This window comes from Centrocercus urophasianus, unplaced genomic scaffold (genome assembly GCF_019232065.1).
Source record: "Centrocercus urophasianus isolate 14NV4802_14NV808 unplaced genomic scaffold, USGS_Curo_1.0 seq_12, whole genome shotgun sequence".
In the NCBI taxonomy this organism is placed as follows: Eukaryota; Metazoa; Chordata; class Aves; order Galliformes; family Phasianidae; genus Centrocercus; species Centrocercus urophasianus.
This window is the reverse complement of record NW_024884364.1, coordinates 62,563,840-62,586,810: the sequence shown is the minus strand read 5'-3', so window position 1 is coordinate 62,586,810 and position 22,971 is coordinate 62,563,840. Positions and strand designations below refer to the sequence as shown.

The 22,971-nt window shown below is 42.1% G+C and overlaps 1 protein-coding gene across 1 annotated transcript in view; it reads right to left on the bottom strand.

Moving 5' to 3' along the window:
* The window catches only part of COL4A2 (collagen type IV alpha 2 chain), a 135,191-nt gene that overhangs the window by 1,636 nt on the left and 110,584 nt on the right, over window positions 1-22,971 (bottom strand). Inside the window, exons 24-43 of the mRNA XM_042810331.1 lie at window positions 21,468-21,575; window positions 19,519-19,740; window positions 17,358-17,519; window positions 16,597-16,767; window positions 15,465-15,608; window positions 14,479-14,604; window positions 13,954-14,135; window positions 13,034-13,097; window positions 12,584-12,658; window positions 11,865-11,972; window positions 10,796-10,903; window positions 9,256-9,327; window positions 8,779-8,904; window positions 7,173-7,289; window positions 5,530-5,691; window positions 5,300-5,398; window positions 4,588-4,734; window positions 3,898-4,014; window positions 2,928-3,119; window positions 2,341-2,627 (exon numbers count right to left, since the gene is read on the bottom strand). Of these exons, the coding sequence (XP_042666265.1) occupies window positions 2,341-2,627; window positions 2,928-3,119; window positions 3,898-4,014; window positions 4,588-4,734; window positions 5,300-5,398; window positions 5,530-5,691; window positions 7,173-7,289; window positions 8,779-8,904; window positions 9,256-9,327; window positions 10,796-10,903; window positions 11,865-11,972; window positions 12,584-12,658; window positions 13,034-13,097; window positions 13,954-14,135; window positions 14,479-14,604; window positions 15,465-15,608; window positions 16,597-16,767; window positions 17,358-17,519; window positions 19,519-19,740; window positions 21,468-21,575 (2,789 nt within the window). The remainder of the gene's footprint in view (window positions 1-2,340; window positions 2,628-2,927; window positions 3,120-3,897; window positions 4,015-4,587; window positions 4,735-5,299; window positions 5,399-5,529; window positions 5,692-7,172; window positions 7,290-8,778; window positions 8,905-9,255; window positions 9,328-10,795; window positions 10,904-11,864; window positions 11,973-12,583; window positions 12,659-13,033; window positions 13,098-13,953; window positions 14,136-14,478; window positions 14,605-15,464; window positions 15,609-16,596; window positions 16,768-17,357; window positions 17,520-19,518; window positions 19,741-21,467; window positions 21,576-22,971) is intronic.

The following is a 22,971-nucleotide window of genomic DNA, read 5'->3' as shown; positions in this document are numbered from 1 at the left end:
TTTTTTAAACACAACACGTGGGCTGTGTTACAAATCGCAAGATGATGTAGTAAGCTGTAAAGCTTCAGAGTGAAACTGTTCTAGCATCCCTCTAGATAAACAAAGTTGGTAAGTAGAAGGACTGAACTCGGCACTGGTGAGGCCTGACCTCAAGTACTGTGTTCAGTTTTGGGCACCTCAGTACAGAAAGGACACTGAGGTGCTGGATCAGGTCCAAAGAAGGGCAACAAGGCTGCTGAAGGGCTTGCAGAATATGGCCTACGAGGAGAGACTGAAGGAACTGGGGCTGTTCAGTCTGGGGAAAAGGAGGCTGAGGGGAGACCTTATTGCTCTCTTCCAATACCTGAAAGGTGCTTATAGCGAGAGTGGGGCTGGTCTCTTTGCACTTGTGACAGGACGATTGCAAATGGCCTCAAGTTGTGCCAAGGTAAGGTTACGATGGATATCAGCAAAAACTTCTTTGCAGAAAGTTGTTAAGCACTGGAATTGGCTCCCCAGGGAGGTGGTGGAGTCACCATCCCTGGGTGTGTTTAAAAACCATTTGGATGTGGTGCTCAGGGACATGATTTAGCGGAGGCTTGTTAGAGTTAGGGTAGGATGGTTAGCTTGTGGTTGGACTCCATGATCTTTAAGGTCTTTTCTAACCTGAGCAATTCTATGATTCACAGCTTTGAGACCTCTGCAGCTGGATCTACAAAGCAGCCAGAAAAAAACTGCATGTGTTCTCCAAGTACTGGGTTGGGAGCAGTCCTGCTTGGCAACCTCAGGACAAGGACCGTGATATTCCTATGCTCAGTGTACACCAACTCTGCGTCTCTAACAGCTTCCTTTTCTCTGGCCAGAGCTTCCCGTCCCTCTGCAGGGGTTACACCTTTCCAGGAAGCACTACAGCTGTGTACCCTTTCCACATGAAACCTTACCAATCTCCAAGGCTGCTTGGGCAGGAGTCCATGGTGACTCCTTCATGATTGCGCCAAGGGAAGGAGGTGACAAATCTCAACCAAGGCAGTAAAACAATATGTAGCCTGACATAACCAGAAGCCTGTTTCCCTTCTCTTTCAACAGCTGCATGAGAAGCAAAAAAATGTGTATGACAAATACTTCAGTTGCTTGGAGTATTAGATGGGAAACTGAAGATCTGACTCTTCTAAAACACTTCTCACTGTATGTTCTGTGGTGCTGGCAGACTTTGTCCTGGCAAAAGCTTCTTGCTAAGGTGACAGCTTTGCCCTTAACAATGCTGAATGTTTACCTTTACAAACAATTAATCCTTGGCATTCCTGGGAAGGAACTATGAGATTGCTATCAAGGGCTTTTCCAAGAAGCAAGAGAAAGGTCAAATATAAGGCTTGTAAAAATCCTGATCCGCCTTTTCTCAAATCTTTGTGAAAAATATCAAATTTCCTTTTTTTCCTTTTTTTCATAAAAAAGAAAAACTGAAACTTTTGAAAAGCAAATAATTTGTGGAAAAGATTAACTAGAGATATTCTGTGATGATTTCTGCCAAATGAATCTTATTCTATTTTTCCCGCCTTAACAACACGGCTCCTTGCACTCTGGCACTGGGGTCCGTGCCCACAGCCCTGTGCATCCCGCTCCATGCCCACCGCGCTGTGCTGCAGCCCCTTTCCCTTCCCCCAGCTGCCCTCCCCTGACAGCTCCATGCCGTTCCCTCTGGCCCTGTCGCTGTCACACAGAGCAGAGCTCAGCGCTGCCCCTCCGCTCCCTGTGAGGAGCTGCACTGCCATCAGGCCTCCCCTCAGCTCCTCCGCTCTGCGCTGAGCACAACGAGGGGCCTCAGCTGCTTAGGGGGAATACATTGATGATTAACTTTTAAAGCAACAGGAGACTCTCTCTCTTTCCAGACTGAGTGTAACATTTTTGCATCTAAATCTAAATAGCAACGATTTTCAGTATCCAAAAGAAGGGGATTTATCTTGTTTTTCCTCCACATCAGCTTCTTAGTAATGAGGTACATCCCTGATTCTTTTGCTAGCTGTGAAAATGCTTTGTAGGCTTTGGTTGCACCTCAGCATGGCTGTACCTTCTAAGCCACAGCTGTCCCGGTGTTCTGCTCTCAGACACTTTTTGCACATAAAGACTCCAGACACTATTCTGACAAAGGACTCCAAATTACTATTCTAGCCATTTTCTCTGCAATTCACAGGAATTTTGCTTCTCATTTTTGCTTCCTAGGAATGACTTTCGTTGTTCCCCAGGTCCTCAGGATGAAGCATCGTTCTGATGTTACTGAATCTAAGACAGAGCAGCCTTCCTAGCATCTAAGACTCATGCTTAAAATCTAGTGCCATACAGAATGCGACACTGGAGAACAAATACCATAAGGAAGGAATATCCAATCCACAAACTGCGCCAGCCTTCGGGGCAGCGAGGAATAGAAGCTTCTTGGCTATGGACAGCAATTGCCACAGCTGGGGCCTCACACACAGAGCAGCGGCTGATATATGGCCTAATTTCTTCTTCTGCCACAGGCATCATTGGAAGAGGTGCTGTAGTTGAGAGCCAGTAGGATTTGTCATTTCGATTTGCATAATAACAAATATCCCCAGGGTTACAGTAGAGGAATGGCATTGTACTGAAACGAGCCAAGCAGGAGCCAGCCAGCCCTGTTTAAAAAAAAAGAAAGAAAAGAAATTATGGCAATCATTCTTGCAGAACGCAAGTGTTCTTTCCTGCCCTTTCCTAAGTGAGTGTCAGTAAAACCTTGCAGTCCATAATGTGTCACTGGCTTTACAATTGCAAGCTCTCAGGGACACTCTATGGAGACATACAGTTTTTATCTTCTCTTTTTGGTGCTTCCTAAGCTTGCATACTGAAATCCAAGCTTTCTCTAAGTTCCATTTCTTTTTCTTCTTTTCAGTCAGTGGCATGGAGTTGAGGCTGCTGCTAGCAACACCTGCACGTACCTAGGTCCTGGTTGTGTGCTTTCTCTTGTCCCTCGAAGTACAGGAGGCTGTAGCCACTCCAGAGTTTGTTCATGCCAATTGGGCACATTGGCTCTTGGTCAGACTGGCTGTGCTTCACCAGCAGGTAGCCGATGCTAACGCTGCGACCCGGCATGCCTGGCAGCCCGGGGCTACCGGGGCGACCTGGCTGGCCTTAGATGAAAGAGAGAAGAATAATACAATTCAGTTTGTGTTCTCACAAATGCTCACTGATATTCTAGCTAAACTGCCCATGAGCAAAGATTAATTGCAAGATAACTCTTCTTATGGCAAGTTATTGTTTAAAAAGCTGTAGCTCTAGGATTAGAAAAGCTGGTTTTGAAGCAGATTGGTGCTGTAACAGGCTCATTGGTTCCTAACATGGTGTATTTCACTATCAGAGCCAGGGAAAGCCACAGATAAAGTTCTGATGGATTTCAGCAGGATTTGTGCAACACAGATGAGGATCTGTTTCCTCACAACATTTTCTTAGTTTAAGATTAACCAAAAGCTTTTCTATTGCTTGCATTTGCTTCATATGGCTACAATTATGCTCTTTGTACTTGGCTTATTAAGGTGGCAATCTTGCTGCTCTTTGACTGGATAAAGACTCAAGTATTTTTTCACAAATACAATCCCTTAAACATAATCTATCCAAATAACACCTACTCAAACATTGTTTAAGTGCTAGCAAAACACTGTGCTGAAATAAACCAATATATACACTCAGATCAAAAACTTACTCTCATGAGTTGACTGCCATCTACACCTATCAAAACTTATTTAGAAAACAGTGCGTCCTTTTTTACAAGTTAGTGGTGCCCTGTGAAGAATGTGCAAAGACATGAGCTTTCTCCAGCCTCCCTCCTCCCATCCAGTGATATAATAATTACAGAACAATTTAAAACAGTGAAATGGGAAAGAGAGAAGAAATGCTGTGTGAATCTCTTACCTTCAAATCCCACTGGACCTTGAAACCCCATTGCTCCTTGTTCACCTCTGGATCCAGGAGGAGCTGGAATGCCACCTCTGCCCTGGAGTCCTGGTTCTCCAGGTAAGCCTCTGAAACCTTGCACCAACATTGATGAGCACAGTGACTTACTCCGTTAACATGTACTCTATTTGCATGTGTTCAGTCCTGTCTGCCAGTTTTACCAGTTTACACTGAGAGCAAGATCTTACTGCTCAAAGAGGAGCAGTGAATTCACTGGAAAAGATTGCTAGGATCAAGACTACATGACACCCACCACCTTAATCTTTCACTCTTGTTACCACCACATGTTTCTAATGAGACCAGTAGTAAGAGGTGCGCTGTATCTGCTCTGTGTGTCACTACATTTCCTGCATCAAAAGCATGCCCACAAGGATGAGTTTTTCAGTGACTTTTGGTCTTGATTTAACTGACTGTATCCATATTTTATGTTGCTTTGGCTGTGCAAATGTCGTCAACAGTTCTCTCCTGTTCTGCTTAAGTTCTGAGTGTTAGGAAGCAGAGGAAAGCCAGGACTCTAGCTTTGAAAAGCCCGAGTTTGACTCTCCTTTCTGAATCATATGGTTTTGAGTTGAAGAGAACCAAAGCAGTGCACTGGTGGTCTCACTATTCACAGCAACTGAGTTGAGGAACGAAGTGTACAGTTCCTACCTGGTTCTCCTGGTGGACCTTGAGGTCCTGTATCACCTGGACTTCCCTGAGGTCCTGTACTTCCACGGGGACCTGGTGAACCTTGCTCAGCAACCAGCCTTGGAGGAAGAGGCGGCAACCCAGGAGAGCCTGGAGGGCCCTGAAAGCCTGTGATAAGAAACAAGACAAAGCAGTTTGATTTAAAAAAACAAAAAACAAAAAACAAAACTTACTTGCCTTCACATGCTTTCATTCACAGACGTGTTGGTGTTACTTGGCTGCATATGCAAGAGAGGGACTGTTCTGAAGTGTCTGCAATACACTTCCTCCATTGTAAGATTTATGGTTTTTATATTAGGAGAACATATATGAGGATGGGAATTGTTTTTTATTGGGCAGCATAAAGATAAGCTGAAGGAAATGAATGGTGCTTCCCTCAGTTACAACATATGAAGCTGGGAAGTTTCCCCCCCAAAAGCCAACAGCTTCCTGAGGTGGAGCATCATCTTTTTATGGGCTTCTGGAAACACAGATAAACGATGTATAAATTTCTAAACAACCAGTATGTATACTCTGCAGAATTAGTTCATACCAAGAAATCTTTTTTTCTCCCCTTGAAAGTGGCTCTGATTTTGGAGTCATTACCTGGTATAAAGGCAAGGCCACCTACATCAGCACTGTGTGGCTGCAGAAAGTTTAGAAATCAGTCACACGTCTGACTGTAATTACTCACCAGTAAGTCCTCTATCCCCCTTGGGTCCGATGGGTCCCAGATCACCTGGAAATCCTACTGTGCCAATAAAGCCAATGACACCTTGTTCACCCTTACGACCTTTGATGCAAAAAGACATGTGACATTACTGTATTTTAACACAGATCACATGAATTCTGAAGTCATGACACTCAAACTGTTGTAGCATAGAGGGTTCCCCTCTATAGATGATCAGCATCTCCTGTCCTTACCTTTTGGTCCGGGATAACCGGGAATCCCAGGTCTCCCTTGTAGTCCAGGATCACCTCTTGTCCCTTTGGGACCAGCTTGTCCGCTCACGCCTGCTCGTCCACTTTCTCCCTTGCTTCCCGGTGGAGCTGGTATTCCAGGCTGCCCATGTAGTCCTGGATAGCCTGTTTAGAGCACATTCAAGCTGTAATCTGTTTAGACTGCCTAAATACCTGGGCACAGATGAAGGTAGAGGTGCTAATTGTATCACATCAGGCTTTATTTCCTTAATTTAAGCAGGGAGTTCATGCTCAGTTGTCTATCAGTCTTAATCTGCATCCTGCTCTCAGCCTGGCAGTGGCAGAGTAATTAGAGCATAGAGTTCCTGCAGAATATGGTGTTGTCACAGCCCTTGATGGGCTATCTCTGCCCCAGCAAATGCCCCACTTCCCTGGGTGCCTCCCTGTTTTGACCTAAATTTCCCAAGTAACTAGAGAGAAATCAGACATCCATGAATACATAATTGGTGCCAGGTGGTAAATATGCTACGGACTCTGTGTTCCATGTACTTTGGTGCTTCAGCTGAACACCTGGATACAAATAACTGCTTCACTCTCTTTTGGCAGTTATGGCAACAGCTGCTTTTTCCAGAAGTATCTATTGCCTGAAGCTAAACTTGGCAGGTTTCTGTTTGCTACCTCTGCTGCCGAGAAGAGAAAAAATGGACTTTGTTTCCAGGGAAAAAAGAATTTAATAATAATGGTTTTCAGTGGGGCTTCTCTGATGCTGCCTGTTGAAGCTGGATTATGCGCGGATATGAATGCAAGATGCTTACGGCAAAGTAAAAGGGCCACGCTATTCCACATCAGCTGGCAGGTGATCTTCCTGTTCCTAGCCCACTCCCTTCCCTACTTTTACTGATTTTTTAATGAAATGACTGCTTGGGGAGTGGGAATCAGTATGCAGTCAGGCCAACTAACATATTCTTCACACTTGGAAACCTAGGTATTTTGCTGGTTTCACAGACAGTCTGCCTGCTCTAAGTTTTTGCTGAGTTCACATTTCAATTTCCACATACTACATGGAGATGTATACATACACCTGCAACTTCTGCTACAAGTGCTTCACAGTGGCACTGAAGTTTGAAATGACTGCAACAAGCAAAAGGGCTATCAGCTTCTAAATATACAGTCACAGATTGACTCTTTCATGTGTGAAAAAGGCAAGCTCACAGCATGGAATTCTAGAGATGAGAAAAGATAATGCTTTCTTATGTAATTTCACATAGGAAAAAATTGGGAATAATTAAGAAAATGTTCTGCAGATCTGCAACTCCAGCACAGGGCTAAGATTTTAAAGCAGTAAATTGACATAATGCTTCTAAAAGCTGTTAAGAGAATTTTAGATGATTGATTAAATCCGCTGTTTGCATGAAACAACAAGTCCCTCCATCAGGGTATCCAGGAATGGCCTTTGGCATAGAGTTCTGCTTCCTGGTTTTGTCTGAGAGCATCCCAGCATTCTGTCTGCAGGGAGCACTGAGACATGCACTTCAGTGTTGCATTTAATAGAGATACTTTACTGAATAAAGACTGAAACAAACTGCTGTTGCTAATTTTGTATTTAATCTCCTATTGTTACCCAATGGATACAACACATGAATTACCTGGCACTCCATCTAGACCTGGTGAACCTATATCACCAGGATATCCTGATATATTGGAAATCCCAGGAGGGCCTGGAAGTCCATCCTGCCCAGGAATGCCAAAGGGTCCTTGGATTCCTGCAAAGAAGAGAGGAAATAATCAGTACTGCAAAGAAAATGGACACTTTCAATTAGAAAGACTGACTTTTCACCAACTGCAAAGGATTGTATTTTCAAAGTGGAAACACCTGTAGTTCCCACTGATCTTTGCTTTTCTTTCCCCCTCAGATGATGCTGTGGAGGTGTTTTAAAAAGAAAACCTCAACATTAGTTGTGTTTCAAAGCTCTCTGGATAGTTAATTACATCTTGCTATGTGGAATGCTAATAATTTTGTGTCTGCCAGGTTAAATATTACTTCAAAACAGGGAGTACTTGAGATATCCTGAGTATATTGCAGCAGACTAGAAAGCACCTTTGTTCCTCTGTGTCCTATTGAATAGGGATCACAGACACTTTGTTTTTCTGGAGGGTCAAATGAAACCAAAAGTTTGATTACAATTCTCTATAGGTGGAAGATGTTAAATGGCCCAAAAGAAGATAATAGATGGCCTCAGAAGGAGCTAAATGGCCAAAAATTTGCCTCACCTTTTTGTTCAAAATCATCCTTCCTTGCCAGGAAGCCACAAAACCCCCTTTGTTTAGTCATGTAAAAAAAAATACAAAACAACAAACTAATAATATTTAATTCAGATAAGCACAAACAAAATAAGCCAAACAGTTGTTTCTTCCAGAGCTTGATATGAAATGTCTGAATGCTGTTAAAGAATATGCATCCTGTTAGTAAGGACAAAGCAAAATACAAAGAACAGCCACTGAACAGTTCAAGTAGAGGGAGTAAAGTTTTATGCCTCTGCCAGTCCTTGGTGCTTTTAGAGTTAAAAAACTGGAAAACTTATTAAATGATATGGTAGTTAATTGTTTCATCCATAGCATTGGTCTGGAGACTCCCTGATGGAAGAAGAATTGGTGGTGCACTGCACTGAGGTAACTGCAGCCTGCTATAGCAAGGTGGGTCAGAGCTGAAAAGCTGTTCGCTCACCTGGCACGAGGGTGATGGTGTAAGTGAAACATGGTGCATGCAAATAGAGTCCAGGAGGTATCAGGAGGAAAATCACACATTAACGGACTGTGAGGCTTTCAGGAGAAAGGTAAACATTGAATGTTTTGCAATGAAAAGAAAGAAAGAGGACAGCCACAGTGCTCGTGTAACTGGAGCCTCTTTAAAAATATTTTGGGAGCTGGTGGCTGAGAGCAGCCTCTGGCATCTGCAGTGTGCTGAGCTCTGGCAGAAGTGCAGGGGGGCTGCTGCTGTGGGGAAGGATGCAGGCCATCCAGAAGGGGTTAGCATGTCCTGCATTGGGCAGTGCATTGTTTCTGAGTAACGTCTGGGTAAGCAGAAGCTACAGTGTAACTTTCCAAAAAGTAACTACAGTGACTTTCCCCACATTGGGCACTGCTTCTGTAGCTCTCCTATGCAGCTGTCTATGCTGTATTGCACTTCATGACATCTGTAACACCCGCTAATGGAACAAATAATAAGTGGATCCCATTCTGCAGTATACAGACCTGGAACACCTCTGTCTCCCTTCTGACCCGGCGGGCCTTGGCTGCCCTCCACTCTGCTCGGCTCTCCTGCTTCTCCTTTGTCACCCACAGGACCTGGGAAGCCTGCAGAGCCATAGCCATCTGGACCTGTTGTGGAATTGTTCACAAGTAAGAAGAAATGTTTCCTCACATAGAATCGAGTCAGCATTCTCACGTGTATGTAGAGAGCGTATGGATGTACTCAATGGAGTGGCTCATAATGGAAAAGGAAAATAATGAGGATTTAACTTTACTCAAGGAAAGAAATTATGAAGGTGTATTGTAATTCAGCATGTACTCTGTAAGTGGTTGTTTGCCAGAGTCCATAATGATAAGGCAAATTCACATTGAGCTTTAGAGGACAAAAAAGGAAAGTCCCATTGCAAAGATCTCACAGACAAAACTTGCAGCTAACCCAATGCAGTGCCTGTCAATATGCAGAATGAAAGTCTTACTGACCTGGTGATCCTGGTAAGCCCTTAGTGCCTGGTAAACCATGCAGTCCACTGATTCCTCTTGAGCCAGGTAAGCCTGTTTTAAAATTACACTCATTATCTTAATAGTTTCTACAAGATCATATATACTCCTCATGAAAAAATGGAAGTGCTTAAATAAATATGATTCTGTGTTAAGCTCACACATATTATATGCAAATTAATTAATTATAATAAGCTTACTATGTAATATATTATTCTTTTTTTTTTTTATTAGCAAATCTAATTAATATCCAATAAGCTGACAATGAGATACTTAAAATCTCTCTAATCTGTCTGGTAGAAGGCCATTAGTTCCAGTCTTGTGACTGCAACTTTCTAATAACCATTTGATGTTTTCAAAAGTCCTCAAACCAAGACAATTATGGGATAATTGTGCAACCTAAATGTAATTATAATGAAGCCATCTTCAGGAGAAATTCACTCTGGGTCATTAAAAAAACCACAAACAACAGTTAACAAAATGTCTAATAGCTGCTACTGCGGTTATAGGTAAAATTTATCCCATTTATTTGTGTCTATCAAAAAGTTAAGCACGATGTTAAAGTGGGTATCTTTAATCAATTGTCAGAGCTCTGAAGGACAATTAAACCTTCACAAAAATAACGGTCTGCCTCTCTCTTCATTGCTTATAAGGGCAGCCTCCATAACTCTACTGGCTTTGATTTGACGCAGATTCAGATAGATGAATCTCACTAAAATCAGGGCAATTTCCTGCTGTACTTGTAGAGAAAAATCTGCTCACTTCATATACGAAGGAGTCAGGTGGCAGACAATGAGATCCTGTGATACAGCTTCATTTTAAGCCATTACCTGTATGCTGATAGCAGAGTTCTGTCTGAGTCTCAAGTTGGATGTAAGCCACCCAAATCATAAAACCATGTGTCAGATCAGTAAGTGGGTTTTGATGATGATGGAAGACAAATTTATTGTTTGCCATCTAATGCCACATTTCAATATTCTAACACTCTATCTCATCACTCTTTTTCTTAGCTTCATTATAAATGAAAACATTTCCTGAAAACTGCTTTCTTGGTTGAGTGCGAGTTTCCAATCATAGAATCATTAAGCTTGGAAAAGAGCTTCACAATCATCTAGTCCAACTTTCAGCCCACCCCCACCATGCCCACTGACCACATCCCACAGACATACACCCACCATTTTCTGGAAAACCTCCAGGGGTGGTGACTGCACCACCTCCCTGGCCACCCTGTGTCACTGCCTCACCACTCTGTCTGCAAATAATTTTTTCCTAACATCCAACCTGAACCTTCCCCAGTGCAACTTCAAGGGAGCTCAACAGATAACAGACCTTCAGAACCGAGGAACTAAAAAGCAACCACACAGGTTCCCATCAATGCATCTGGACTTCTTGTGGAATGCACTTTTACTAGAAGGAGCTCTGCCACTGTGAATTGCAAAAAACCCTCTTTCTTCTTCGCCCCCAAAGAATAAAAGCGACTGCTCACACTGAAATGACTGAGTAGCCAAAGCTGTATGAATACCTGCTTGTCCTGGTAAGCCAGGCCAGCCAGGAGTTCCTTTTTCTCCTTGGAATCCAGGCGTTCCAGGGCTTCCTTGCTGCCCTGGAGGGCCGACCAGTCCTGGCAAACCTAGGTGATAATGGTATATCATCATGAGTGACCTTAGAAGCCAACAGCACAGAACACTGGCTTGGGCTACCTTCATTCTCCCAGGTAGCAAAATAAAAGCTTATGTCCTCAGCATCACTGTATGACACTGCACCCTTCATCCAAGTGGATGACAAAGGAGAGAAAAGGGAAGACAGGCAAGGTGTAACAGAACAAATTAATTGCAAATTTCAGGGTATGACAACCTCAGGAATATAATAAACTCCTTCTACTAAAATGGTTGTCCGACTTCAATTAGCAGTTACCATGGGTAGTTTCACTTATGTGCACCTTAGTTGCCCCATTTGCCCCCTCTATTTTGGCTCCTTGACTGGAAAACTGAGCAGAATAGTGCTGTTTCCCAGTAAGGTACCTACTAGCACAGCTCCAGTTTTGGATGGAATTCATACACCCTATAATTACGTAGGAAATGTGGACCAACTGCTCTGCAGGAGCACCTTGATGATCATCCTGGAATGAGACACGCTCTTAGGCCACAAGTTTGTGATCCAGCCTGAGCCAGACCTGACTTTGGTTTCTGTGTATTCCTGTATGTTCAGCCAGGGAAAGTGGCTCAAAGGCTTCCCAACTGGGTCCTGTGGGATATTTATTGCATTTATGGCAGAAAAGAGTGCTGAAATGCCCACCTCCTTGTTGCATTGAGAATTACCATAGCTAAGTACTCCAACAGTGCAACAGTTTGACAGGGCATATGACTGCTATAAGAAAGGAAACATTGCTGTGAACCAGAGTTAATCTTTTGAAATTTCCTCTTAACAAGTTCTCCTGGGAGTTCCACATTCTTTTTATTGCTCTTTACCAACTTACAGAATAATTAACATTTTAAAAACGTAAGGACTTTCTCTTGAGTGAATAGTGTTTTTTCCTTTCTTTTCTCATCCTGTCTTATTCTTTGGAGTGTTAAAAGGGAAGAATATTTTACCTTGCTGTCCCAAGGAGCCAGGTACACCCTGTATGCCCTTGAGGCCTTCAATGCCAGGTAAACCAGGATCACCTCCTTCGCCTTTTTGTCCAGGGCCTCCTCTTAAGCCTGCAAAAAGAAATGACAAAAGCAGTAAATTCTCTCAGTAATCTTTATATAATCCTAAACTAACTCGCTAAATGTGAAGCTGGCTACTTGATGAGTCCTGTTCTAGCTGCATAAACACATTCTTCAAGCCAGGGTGCTTTCGTAAGTGTGGGAGCATGAATGGTCTTCTACCGCACCTTGGCCAATCTGTCATTAAATTTGTTCTTTTAACAGTTATCCCCAGATTATTTGAATTACAAATCTGATGTTCAAATATGCAGAATGTGCAGAGATGTAACCAATTCAATCAAAAACCAATTCTGCTATCCCCCCTTTTTTGCCCTGATATCGCTCCTTTTGTCACCAATGGTAAAAAAAAATATATATATACATTATGATGCTTTACTAGAGCTGCTGGTGATTGAAGTTTAGTGCCATAACAGTCATTTTATTTGAAGAGATAAACGTAGCACATATTAATTTCAATTAAGTGAAGATGCAGCTCTTCAAGAGCTGCTGTGAAACCACAGGCTGAACAGCCATCAAAAGCACGTGCTAAGCTCTCCCACCTTTTCTCTGTGGAATTTAATCTGTGAAAAATGAGAAATCCAGAGTAGCTGTGACATTGGTACCTGTAAGACCCGGCACACCAACTTCCCCTTTAAGGCCTGGCATTCCTGGTAAGTTTATAGTATCGCCCGGCTCACCTATTTCAAGGTAAAAACAACAAGTGAGTGGCAAAGCTTTAACCAAAATCAGCAGCATTTCCTGTACTTTTGAAGAACTGCAACTTCCAAGACAACATTCTGCAATTATTATCTGTCTAGATAAAAACAGAAATAAGTTAAAGGAAGAAAAACATAGAATGTAGCCCCTCTACTGATGCCCTGCCATGATTTTATTTTAATCTTGCATGAAATTAACAGTATTAAGCTTTTCACAGCCTCGTGTGTTTACAACACCATACTCTAAGACCGTAGAAGGACTCATTAAGACTGAAGACCCTCCCACATCCTACAGAATTTCACGTCACTTGATTGTTGATGAACAGAACGAACGCTCAAATAAGAGAACAAACTCACCAATTTCACCATGGGAGCCAGGAGTACCAAAATGACCCGAACTTCCTGGGGCACCCTTATCTCCCTGTTGTATGATTGAAAACAATTATTGGTTAATAAGAATGAGGATTTATTCAACCTTCCAAGCAGCAGAGTTTAAATACTGAAAAAAGGACATTAAATTTACCTTTTGTTTTGCTCTGTGTGTTTTGTTTTTTTGTTTGTTTGTTTGTTTGTTTGGGGTTTTTTGCTTGTTTCCATTATACTTTGAATTTGGCTGAAATCAGTTAACCCAAACCAGCACAAACCAAGTGACAAGCTGTGTTTGCTGTCTCGGTTTGAAATGGAAAACATCATATTGCACATATATGACAGATGGTCTCCCTATTCTTGGTCAGGAAAAAGTTCTACTGAAGTTGAGGGATGTTTCTAACTGAGGAAGGAACACGTTTTTTTGTCTCTATTAAATAAATTATGCATGTGAATCTACTGCCAGGCCTTTTGCAAGACTTCAATGTAACTTATTTTGATGCCAAAGTGAATCGCGCTCAAGCAACTGAGATTCTTAGGTTTTTTGCTATTAGGGAAGTGACAGTGAGTAATTATAGGCAGTGGCACCATCAATTTGGAAAGAAAGAGTAAACACACCGCTGAAAATAATTTTTACCAATAGCTACAGTAACCAAGGACCTCGAAAGAACAGTCTGGGTCCTCATAGGCAGAAAGCTGGCACCTGAAATCTGATGTCTCCCAATGAGAAGAGATTCTCCTTAATGAACATCAGAGAGATCAAGCAAAAAGATTTGATCTATTTATTCCATTCTTCTTGCATTTTTATCTTTGTACTTCAGCTGTTCAGTATAATTTCAAGGGGTGAATGCCACTCCCTAGAGAAGTTGCAGCAAAAGGATGCCATTTTGCCAGTCTTGGTATGGACTCACCCTGCCTCCTGTGCTGCCAGGGAAGCCTCTGATGCCTGGAGAGCCAGTTGGACCAGGATACCCTTTCAGACCCGTCAGCCCTTTTGCACCGATGTCCCCCTTCACACCAGGCACATAACTGGGGTGTCCTGGGGACCCAGGAATTCCTGTCTTACCAGGAAGGCCTGGCATTCCCTTGCTACCTGCAGGAGGGGAAAAAGACAAACCGAGAAGACTTAAAGCACTAGACCAGAGAAGGCTGATATACAGTTGCCCGTGTGGAAAAGAACTTCATGCTAACAGCCTTTGTGCAACACAGCACCACAACATGCTGGCACAACAGAGCAGCACACACAAGTGGCATGAGCAGACAGTTTTCCTTGGGTTTTCTCTCTGCGAGCTCAGCTTTGTTTGATGGAGGCTTCACTGAGTGGGCTGCAGTGTGGGGGTGCACTGAGCTGAGAATGTTTTATACAGTACATGAGAAAATACCTAGACACCAACTAACCCTAAATGTGCTCGCTTTGCTTTGCCATTAGCACTGACCTTTTATGCCAAAGAATCCCTTGGTGCCAGTTTCTCCAGCATCTCCTTTTTCACCTTTAACTTTCATCATCATGCTAGGCTTTGGCTTCGGGGGCTCTCCTGGGGGACCTTGTTCTCCTCGGTCACCTAAAGGGTAAAGAAACACCCATCTTTTAAAAAGCTGGTCAGCTGCACTGAGCTGGAAAAAGAGACAACAGCATAGTGTGATCAGTCAAAAGAGATTAAAGGAAAACCTTGCACAAGCCATGGAAAACCTGTTTGCATGGAAAACTGACCATATCAATACAACATATCTGCAGAACAAATAAGCATAAGAAAATATGAAAACTAAGCTAGACTTCCATATGCTATTCTGGGGAGTTGGACATGGGCTCCCCTGTGACAGGGGAGTTTACCTCTCAGTAGATCAATTACCAAGTGCTTATGAAAACCAAAATCACAGAAAGCAGAGACAAGTGGGTAGTTTCCAGTGAAAGGGAAGCCCTCAGTCAAATGGGACTTAAAAAGGCTTGGGTGAAAGAAAGTGTTTGGATTTGTTACCAGCTATTTTGTTCCAACTTCCTGTTGGAGGACTGAATTACAGAGTTCCTTTCACTGATTGTGATATCAATTGGCATGTTTCTGACTTAACTGTACAGTTTTCTGAATATTTTTTTGCCTTTATCTTGAGGCAAAATTGGAATCTTTTCCCCCAGACATCTTACACCTCCCAGGAAAAAACTCTGTTGAGTTCTACATGTGTCTGGAGGTGTGTTCAAATTTGGTGGTGTGCCTGTCTCCATCCTGACCACGCTCAAGATTCACAAAGAAACAACCTTCCCTTGCGCCTCAAATCCAAGCTTCTCAGCCAGAGGCCCATGTGGGAAATAGGTGGAGCAATGTCTGAGCTAAACTATGTCTAAAATGTGTCATCTTTGTCTGTGCACCCTTGCAAAACAGTTCTCCATATGTGAAAAGCAAACACTGTACCACTCATAAGCAAATACCTTTAAAGCCTCGAGCACCCTGCGCGCCTTTATCACCCCGAGCCCCAAATAAGCCAAATTCTCCTTTGATTCCTTTGATTCCTGGTCTTCCTTTCAGGCCTGGCATGCCTTTGAAACCATCAATGCCAGGTGAACCTCTTGAGCCTTTAAAGAGAAGTGGAAGACAACTGTTATCTTGTTCAGATTTCTGCAGAATAGGTAAATATGAAATGATAATGCACAACTAAAGCTGTCTGAAAGTTGCACTGCTGCAGCACCATTTCTGGGTGCCTTGATGCCTAGGGCAATGTGCCATTCCATATTAGGCACCTAAGCTCTCTGGGATGTAGGTATCTACATGAGATCAGGGCTTCAATGAGTTCCTTAGTCTGGCCAAAAGAAGATGTGGAGATGGCCAGATCTTAGCATCATCTTCTGAAAAACTGTTTCAACCCTGATCCTACAGACCAAAAATTATGGCATTCCTCTCTTCTAAACAAGAGGATCCTGTTTTACATGGGTCATGCTACCAAACAGATCTTCATTCCTCTAACAAGGAGCTGATCAGAACACCAGAGTAATCCTGGGGAAAAAAAAAAAGAAGCCTTAACTGTCTTTTCAACTGATGATCTCATCAGTCTGCATGAATTTTTAGGCACTCATCTCTTCTGTTTGAATAGAGTTGAACTCTGTTGAAAGTCCTTGCATGATACAACTTGCATCGTATATAATGCTTTTGTGACAGGTAGCAGAGAGTCTCTACTTGTTTATACAAAAGATCAGTATCCTGTTAAAATTCAGCATCAAGGTCTGGTGTCTGGCACTGCTCAGCACAGAGCTGCCAACTTTCAAAAACTTTAAAGGCTTGGGGAAACATCTGTCACATTCAACTGACAGCTGGTGGGACTGGGCCAAGGGAAAGACTTTTGGGAAGAACAAATAGTAAATACTGTAAACCACTGCTGCTCTTCAAGCTAGCTTTGCACCAAGCACAACACAAGAGAAAACATACAATGATTTTGGAATATATTAAGCCTAGGAGTATAATTCCTGTTTTAAAGAGGTAGCCCAGCAGAAAATGTGTCCTATTCATCTCAGCACTGAGCAGCTTTAAGCGACATTATTTCTTTCAGTGCAGCTATTTAGAGCTTACCTTTGTCTCCTGGAAATCCATCCATTCCACTAATGCCAGGGGGACCAGTCACGCCAGGGATACCTTGTAATCCTGGGAAACCTGTTTCACCTTTGTCACCAGACTGACCTTTTATGCCCACCAGACCAGGAAAGCCTTGCTCACCATCTTCTCCCCTTGCACCTGGTGGACCTGCCATGTGAATGTGTGAAAAGGGAGATTAAAGTGTTTGGATATACACAGTGATTATACAGAAGGTAGCCCAAGCAGGGAAAAACTGCTATCGTACTGGCTTCAAGTTGAAAGGGAAAAAACTGTGGTTTTTTCAACAGAGAACTTCAGAAATGATTACACAGACAAAGCAGCAACACAGCAACACAAACTAATCTTGCTAACATCCTGGTTCTACACTCACTCCCAACATGATCTCTCCCTCCTCTTTTATTTAAAAATTAAGGCTTTTTAATAAAAGAGTACTCCCATTTAGTTGTTCATTCTTCCAGACTGACTGCAGTGAGCTCTGTCCCTGCATGGCACATGGCTATAGAAGGAAAAGCAGCAGCTCTGCCTCCGAGGACCACCATCACCCCTATTCCCCAGCTGATACACCAGTATAGTTTGCATTCACAGTGACTGCATTATCCAAGTCATTTCCCTGACTGAGAATTACAGCCTGACATGTGCCACAATCTCAAAGTTAATTTTCCCCTGGGAAATTATACAGGTTCCTTGCCACAGAGAGTGGGGAAGAGAAGTGACACAGGACGGCAATACTTCCTCACCAAGGGGTCCTTGAGAGCCAGGTCCACCATCAGGGCCGGGGTTTCCTGGTGGCCCTGGGAATCCATGAGTTCCTGGTGTTCCTGGTAAACCCATCAAACCAGGGAGACCTTGCAGCCCTGGATCACCTTTGGGGCCTGGCAATCCTGGGTTACCATCCGCTCCTAAAATACCGTAATACCACGCATTAGTGAACATAAATATTGAGAGACTGGATTATTAATTACATATCATTTCTCAAAATAGCTGAATATGTACTATTCTTTCAGGATGTATTTTTTCCTCTGAAAATCAATGAGAAGAAGAAAAGCAAATTAAAAGGCTGCTCATTAGTTTTAAATTCTTGATGTTATTGGTGCTAGTCTCCATATTTGCACTGGAAAGGTTGATGGGCTCTTTCAAATGAATGGAAGTAATTTAGTATCAGGTAGATCTAAACAGAGTAACTCTCTTCCATTTCTAACTCCAATAATTCTGTAATTTCTGATCTTTCCCTTTGTTACATATGTCTTTGTAAGAACTGAATCGAGTTGACCAAAACACAGAAATAATGCCCTGTGTCTTTTCTAAAATGTGATAGGAGAAATGGAAAAAAAAGTAAGGCAACAGTGGGTTCTTTGTGTTGTGTTGTATTCAGAATTTTTCAAGTGAGGTACCGCTATAAGTTTCATACAAATTCCTCAGCAAAATGCCCTGATTCTACACTTCAATGTTTCGAGTGAAAATTTACATCTCTACAAGATAATAGCAACGGCAATGTCAAGTCCTTCCACTTTTAAATGGTAATGCACGCTTTGCATTCGGATTGGATAAGCAATAGTGCACAAGATCTCAAAAGCACATCACACTTAAAATCCAGGATAGGTGGCTCTGCTTCTCTTTATTTGGGTTTTATATCATTGTAGGTGCAGAGGCTTGAATGTAGTTGCATGTGCTTTAGAACTGAGAGAAACTAAAAGGTCACAGGTGGTGAGTTTTCTCAGCAACAGAACAGAGACATTTGCTCCCTGTTCTGAAGGGCTAGTAGTTTAACTGGCACAGATGAAATAAAGGAGTTGCCAAACACTTTGTATAAAAGCAACAGGAAAGAGGGTTCGGTCACATCTTTTTAGTCTGTGTTCACCCTTGAATTTCTTCTCCCTCAGAGAAAAAGAGTCTTAGGGGCATTAGTGGTATTGTTTTCTCAGACATAGCAAGTGTTACCACAGTGCTACAGAGCTGCTTTTATTTCATTCCTTCATTCTGTGACTGTACTGAAGATGAAAACAGATCTTCTCACTTCAAATAAGTCATGTAAAATGACATGCTTATCTTGTCTTTATCCATTTGCATTGAAAATCATGAGATGAGTCACCAAAATAAGTTTCTATCAAATTCCTCTTTGCTTTGAGCTAGTCACACAATTTCTCCTCCTTCCTCAGTTCCACAACAGAGCAAGGGGGTAAGTTTGCAGTCCTGTGTCCAGCTGCTGCTGAAACAGTATAGCAGGTAATGCTTAATTCCTATAGATGCTTTTTAAAGTCCCCCACTGAAATCAAAGAGTGACACAGACAGCTTTAATGAAGATGTTATGGTTTTTTTTCTGTCTACTATAAGTAGAGCATGTTTTTTTAAGCTCTGTAAAATAACAAAATAAAGTGAGCACCCTAAAATCATGAGTAAATATGTAATGCTCCCTTTTTCTTGTTCCTGGAGTGCTCAAAGACCCTTGAGGTAAAAGGGCTTATTAACGTGTTACTAAATGCTGTGCCTTCTCTGCTAATATTTACAAATTCTGCAGTGGAGCAATGTGCTGTACTACAAAGCCATCTATCCAGACATTGTAGGGGTTGGAAATGAAGCTGAGTATTACATAAGTGAAAATAGTAGTGAAAAGAGTAGTACATAAGTGAAAATTCAAGATAATTATCTATGGCTGGAAAAACTAAAGGATACATCTGATACAACAAAGATGAGAAAATCTTGTTCTTTGATGTCCTATTATAGGTGATGCCATGTGGTGCAGTGTGAGAGTGTGCTGGTATAAGCAGTGAATTTCCAGAAGGTGTTTGAGAGGAACCTCACAGAAGGTGCTCGAGTTCAATTGGTCTTTCACTTCCCTCACGTAGTCATAGTTTGGCTACATTTATACCCCAGTCTTAAACATTTCTTTACTTGAAGTACCTCTAATTCCTGGTATTCCTTGATCTCCTGGTGCACCTTTCAAGCCAGGGAAGCCAGGCAGCCCAGCATCCCCTCGAGGACCTGCTGCTGCTCTCAAAACATCACCAGGAGCACCCTTCTGTCCGTCCAGTCCTGGAGCACCAGACTTTCCCATAAGACCTGGATGTCCCTGTAGTCCAGGTAAGCCATTTGGGCCCCTGTCTCCTCGGGGCCCAGTAAAGCCTACAAAAAAAAAAAAAAAAAAGCAAACAACCGAGGATTAGGCATTGCAGTGTCCACTACAGAAGTTGCAGTGCAAATCCCAGATACATCATCGTAACATCTGTTATATTATTGTAACTTCCCTTACTTCTCAACAGAAACATGTAAAATCAAAGTGAAGTGCATATAAAGGTTTTAAAAACACATAACGTTCAGAAGAATAGTTGACCAAGTCTGAAAATTGACAAAAATTACAAATGACTCTTCAAAATATCTCGTACCTTGGTGTAAAAGATTCACAGCTCCATGCACAGTTACTTTCATGAAACTATTTTGACATGGCTACTGCAATGCAGCATCTGATGCACAGACTCGGATCTGAACGATCCAAATTGTTAGTTACAAGTTCTCACATCACTTATATAGCTTTCATTAGCTTATATACTATATATATAGCATATACTTCATTAGCTTTCCCACCCCTACAACTTTCCCATCCACCCTTACACGTCAGCAGAGCATTCTACAAAACACTCTTCAACCGTTCACACAGGCGCTTATTATTAATCAGAGCCATGAGACGTTCTTTCTTCTTCTAGAGGTGTCCTTGGTTCTCATGCTGTCTATCTTGCTCCACAGCTTCTGCTCTGAACAGTTTTTCATGTATGCCCACATTGCAACATCTTATAAACATCTTACAGTCTAACGGTGAAAAAACACTTCCTGTATACCAAATTGTGGTTTGATACGCAGCAAGGGAAAGACAGGAGTCCAATATGAACAAATAAATGAAAAGTGAATGCAGGCAATGAACCAGAAAGGCCGTGAGGAGCTGCCCAGAGGGGCCACTGCCTCTGCTGTTCCCTATACATCTCAAGGGGCCAATGCCAATCGCTTCATACTCTTCATACACCAGTGCCACCGTGCCTTATCTACTACCCTATTGGTGAATGATTGGGAAGGACTCCCATATAGGAGGCAGGGAAGACTGGTAAACTGGACCTAGACTGGAAGTTAAGTCCAAGTATGGACTTACGGTTGAGAAACAGTATGGAAGACAGCTGAAAATCAGTGTGAGTGCTAATTACTCTGTGGCCTGGCAGCCATACAGTATAGGAGCCCCAATTTTGCAGTTAGTGCACTCTGCAGAGCTCGGAAAGGGAAATACAGATTCATGTACCTGTCCAGAATGAGTTTTTTTGTCCACACCCCTTGTCTGTTGATCACGACATGTATCAACTTTGCTTTCACATATTACAGATCAGGATAAAACATTACTAGCACTGAGCACGTGGAAACACTGGAAACACAGCCAACTGTGGGCAAGGTGTATAGCTAGTGCTTTGTCTTTGCTATGTTCATTATTATTTAAATGAATGCTATGAAGACTTAAATTGAAACAATAACACTATCTTCTTTCTTTCTGCAGTTATCATTCCACTTGGAATCCAAAACACCTTATTACTGAATTTCCTTATTTCTAAATCATCTTCACAAACTGTTGGCATTTGTAATTTTGCACTGTAAAGCAGATTTTAAAAGGCTGGAGTCTGTGTTACTTTTTGTCATTACAGGAAGTTGCAGAAAATACTTTTGGCTTCAAAAAAGAGAGCTTTATTTATAACAGCTTATTGTTTGAAGATGGAAGGTGAGATAAATGAAGACGGATCTGGAGTAAGGTGATTGTGCTTCAGTGACTGTAGCCAAGGTCATAAATATAGAAAGAATGATTCATTATTTCAAGGTACCTGGAGGACCTGGGTATCCTTCCCGACCTGGATCACCTCGTGTACCATTTAGCCCTGGGAATCCCACTGGGCCTGGATCACCTGGGAATCCTCTTGCACCTTTAGTACCTAAATTATATAAAAGAAATTAAGGAAGTGTGATCTAAAGAATCAAAACAGAAGTTTGGATACAGTGTAGCAAAAGTAGTGGCAAATACTTTAATTATCTGTGTCCATGTACAAAGATAGATTTTTAAAATAAAGTTTATGGCATGATACTGTACTCAAGATCCCAAGAATGGTCCCAAACTCTAGGCTAAGTGTTTTTACAAACATAGATTAAAGACTGCTTCTGATTTTTAGACTAACATTATGTAAATGGTGAGGGTGAAAATCACCTGTCTGATAGATTCTGGAGACTTTTTTGACAAATATTTTGTAATTAAGTTTTTAGAGTTATGGAATCGTTTGAATTGGAAGGGACTTTTAAAGGCCTTCTACTCCCTTGCAATGAAAGAGACTTCTGCAGCTAGATCAGGGTGCTCGGAGAGCTGATCAGCCTGACTTTGCCTGTCTCCAGGGACAGGGCATCCACCTTCTCTCTGCACAACCTGTTGGATCTTGGTGTTTCCGATCTCATACCTATACAGCCCAGCAACATCCATGTACTCCTCCCAGGATACCTGCTCCTGCTTCTGCTGCCTGTGTATTTTCCTTTTGCTCCCCAGTTTGACCAGCAGGTCCCATTTCAGCCATGCTGGTCTCCTGCCTTCCTACATCTGGGGATGGACAACTTCTGTGTATTAAGGAAAGCTTCTTTAAATATCTTCCAGTTCTGCTCTGCTTCCTTGTCCTCAGTGATTGTTTCCCAAGGGGGTTTTGTTGACTAACTCCTCGAAGAGCTGGAATTTGGCTTAAGGTCAAAAGGCAGTGTCAAAGGAAAAGTGCTCAACAGTAATGGGCACAAATGAGATATTGTAGGAGAAACAAATGTTTCCCTTCTCTGCTAAACTGATCACAGGATAAGAGCTGACTGGTTTCGATAACCAAAAAAAGAAATACAAGGCTAGAGGTTAGATCTAATCATCCCAGGAACTGAATACAAATTAAATAGCTTACATACTATTTTTGTAATAGTGGAGGTTTATAGCTTAGGTAGTAAAATAAGAGCTGTGCCCTAAAAATGTGTTCCTCTAGCACTGAGCTCATATAACTGTTTCTCAGCATCTCAAAAACTGCAAACATCTTGTAAAATTCTTTTTTTTATATAATGTTCATAAAACTGTATTATTTACATATATTTTCATGCAATAGCTTTATTACATGAGTCTCATCAATTCATTGCATTCCAAGGACCAGATTTTTTGGTCAAGCTCCTTTAAAACAACCCTCATGCAATGCTTTGTTTTTTTCTACTCCCCAGCTCCCTGCACTCTTTCAGTTCCCAGTTCAGTCTTGAAGGTCAGCAACATGCTTTAACATTTTAAGTGCTGTTGCTTAGCATCATCATGAATTACAACTCAGT